Raw genomic sequence first — 2,886 nt, 5'->3', positions numbered from 1 at the left:
TCTTTCCTCGGCAGCTTTAGCTGCTGGAGGGAGGATTGTAACACGCTCTTTTCCTTTCCTTTGCATTTCCCTACTTTTCTGCTTTGGAACAATGTGCGTTACAAACCGTGATAAACAGATCAACTGAAACTAAAATTATATCTCTATCGGCTTAGATATTAATTTACACATCCTTTATTTTCAGATATGTTTAATCTGTTGTTCTTGTGATATTTCAGCAGAGCAGATGGAGAGCGAAGCATCTCTGGAGGAGCCGCCTCTGTCTTCTGTCTGAACAACACGAGCGTTACAGCGTCTCTGAATAAACATGATCAACCAGTGAATGATGAACTACAGAGAGTCAAAGAGCAGCTCAAAACCAGCATGAAGAACAAGTATGAGAGATTATTTGAGGGACTGAAACTCCAGGAGAATGAAAGCCTCCTGAACAGCATCTACACACAGCTCTACATCATAGAGGGAGAGAGAGAAGGAGTGAATGAAGAACATGAGGTTTTACAGATGGAGAAAACAGCCAGAACACAACACTCACAAGACACTCCAATCTACTGCAATGACATCTTTAAAGCCTCAGCTGAAGCAGGATCTGAGGAGAAAGAGCAGATCAAGACTGTTCTTACTAAAGGCATCGCTGGAATCGGAAAAACCGTCTCTGTGCAGAAGTTCATTCTGGACTGGGCCGAGGGAAAAGCCCATCAGGATGTAGATTTCATGTTTGTGCTTCCATTTCGAGAGCTGAACTTGATCCGAGATCATCAGTACAGTCTTCACAGACTTCTGCTGGACTTTCATCCTGAACTTCAAGATCTGGACTCACAGATTTATGAGGAGTGTAAAGTTGTGTTCATCTTTGATGGTCTGGATGAAAGCAGAATCACACTGATGTTTTCAGACGCTCAGAAAGTTTGTGATGTGACTGAGACTTCATCAGTGGCTGTGTTGATGTCAAAGCTCATGAAAGGAGAGCTGCTTCCCTCTGCTCTCATCTGGATCACCTCCAGACCAGCAGCAGCCAATCAGATCCCCTCCAAATACATCCACCGTCTGACAGAAATTCAGGGATTCAATGAGCCTCAGAAGGAGGAATATTTCAGGAAGAGAATCAGTGAGCAGCATCAAGCCAGCAGAATCATCTCACACATCAGAAGAGCAAGAAGCCTCCACATCATGTGCCACATCCCCGTCTTCTGCTGGATCTCATCCACTGTGCTTCAGAAGCTCCTGGAAGAAGATCTGAGTGCAGAAATCCCTCAAACTCTGACTGAAATGTACATCCACTTCCTGCTGATTCAGATCAACATGAGGAAGCAGAAGTATGAACCAGGAGAATGAAAGCCTCCTGAACAGGATCTACACACAGCTCTACATCATAGAGGGAGAGAGTGAAGGAGTGAACGAAGAACATGAGGTTTTACTGATGGAGCAAACAGCCAGAACACAATATTCACAAGACATTCCAATCTACTGCAATGACATCTTTAAAGCCTCACCTGAACCAGGATGTGAAGAGAAAGACCAGATCAAGACTGTTGTTACTAAAGGCATCGCTGGAATCGGAAAAACCGTCTCTGTGCAGAAGTTCATTCTGGACTGGGCCGAGGGAAAAGCCCATCAGGATGTAGATTTCATGTTTGTGCTTCCATTTCGAGAGCTGAACTTGATCCGAGATCATCAGTACAGTCTTCACAGACTTCTGCTGGACTTTCATCCTGAACTTCAAGATCTGGACTCACAGATTTATGAGGAGTGTAAAGTTGTGTTCATCTTTGATGGTCTGGATGAAAGCAGAATCACACTGATGTTTTCAGACGATCAGAAAGTTTGTGATGTGACTGAGACTTCATCAGTGGCTGTGTTGATGTCAAAGCTCATGAAAGGAGAGCTGCTTCCCTCTGCTCTCATCTGGATCACTTCCAGACCAGCAGCAGCCAATCAGATCCCCTCCAAATACATCCACCGTCTGACAGAAATTCAGGGATTCACTGAGCCTCAGAAGGAGGAATATTTCAGGAAGAGAATCAGTGAGCAGCATCAAGCCAGCAGAATCATCTCACACATCAGAAGAGCAAGAAGCCTCCACATCATCCCCGTCTTCCCCGTCTTCTGCTGGATCTCATCCACTGTGCTTCAGAAGCTCCTGGAAGAAGATCTGATCCCTCAAACCCCTCAAACTCTGACTGAAATGTACATCCACTTCCTGCTGATTCAGATCAACATGAGGAACCAGAAGTATGAAGAGAGAGATCCAGAGAAACTCCTGCAGTCCAACAGAGAAGTGATTGTGAAACTTGCTGAAGTGGCTTTCAAACAGCTGATGAAGGGCAATGTGATGTTCTATGAGGAGGACCTGATTGAGAGCGGCATAGACCTCACTGACGCCTCAGTGTATTCTGGGATTTGCACTGAGATCTTTAAGCAGGAATCTGTGATTCATCAGAGGAAAGTCTACAGCTTCATTCATCTGAGCGTTCAGGAGTTTCTCGCTGCTTTCTATGTGTTTTACTGCCATTTAACAAAGAACAAGGAGCCACTGCATTAATTCAGATCTTACAGATTTGATCAAATCTCTCTGTATGGTCTACTAACATCAGCAGTAGATAAAGCTCTTGAGAGTGAGCATTATCATTCTTTATTTTACCAATACGAGTGTAGACAAACATACTGCGAGAGCTGGCAGTATATTAGCCTGTGTGTTCTTCCCTGCCCGCGCTACATTTCGGGTGGGGATACACACAGTTTGTGTGTTGTCTGCTAAAAGTGGGAGCAAAACACGCAGAGTTAGCTGACTGCCCACATTGAGAGCGTTTGTCACTGCGTATGCTTGCTCTCCGAGGGCCCTCTTTGAGGAGGGAGTCTTCACCGGCGTTTCTCGCGGCGCCGGCCCCG

General features: G+C 45.2%; 1 protein-coding gene across 1 annotated transcript; it reads left to right on the top strand.

Moving 5' to 3' along the window:
* Positions 1–213: 213 nt before the first annotated feature.
* LOC107742984 (protein NLRC3-like) lies at positions 214–2,614 on the top strand (the record flags this gene model as incomplete). Its single annotated transcript, XM_016556074.1, has 2 exons — positions 214–1,313; positions 2,230–2,614. Coding segments are annotated over 2 exons (1,410 nt in total), but the record flags the coding sequence as incomplete, so codon positions are not given.
* Between the last annotated feature and the right edge of the window lie 272 nt (positions 2,615–2,886).

This window comes from Sinocyclocheilus rhinocerous, unplaced genomic scaffold (genome assembly GCF_001515625.1).
Source record: "Sinocyclocheilus rhinocerous isolate Xijiao unplaced genomic scaffold, SAMN03320098_v1.1 scaffold3241, whole genome shotgun sequence".
Classification (NCBI taxonomy): Eukaryota; Metazoa; Chordata; class Actinopteri; order Cypriniformes; family Cyprinidae; genus Sinocyclocheilus; species Sinocyclocheilus rhinocerous.
This window is presented reverse-complemented; position numbering and strand designations above follow the sequence as displayed.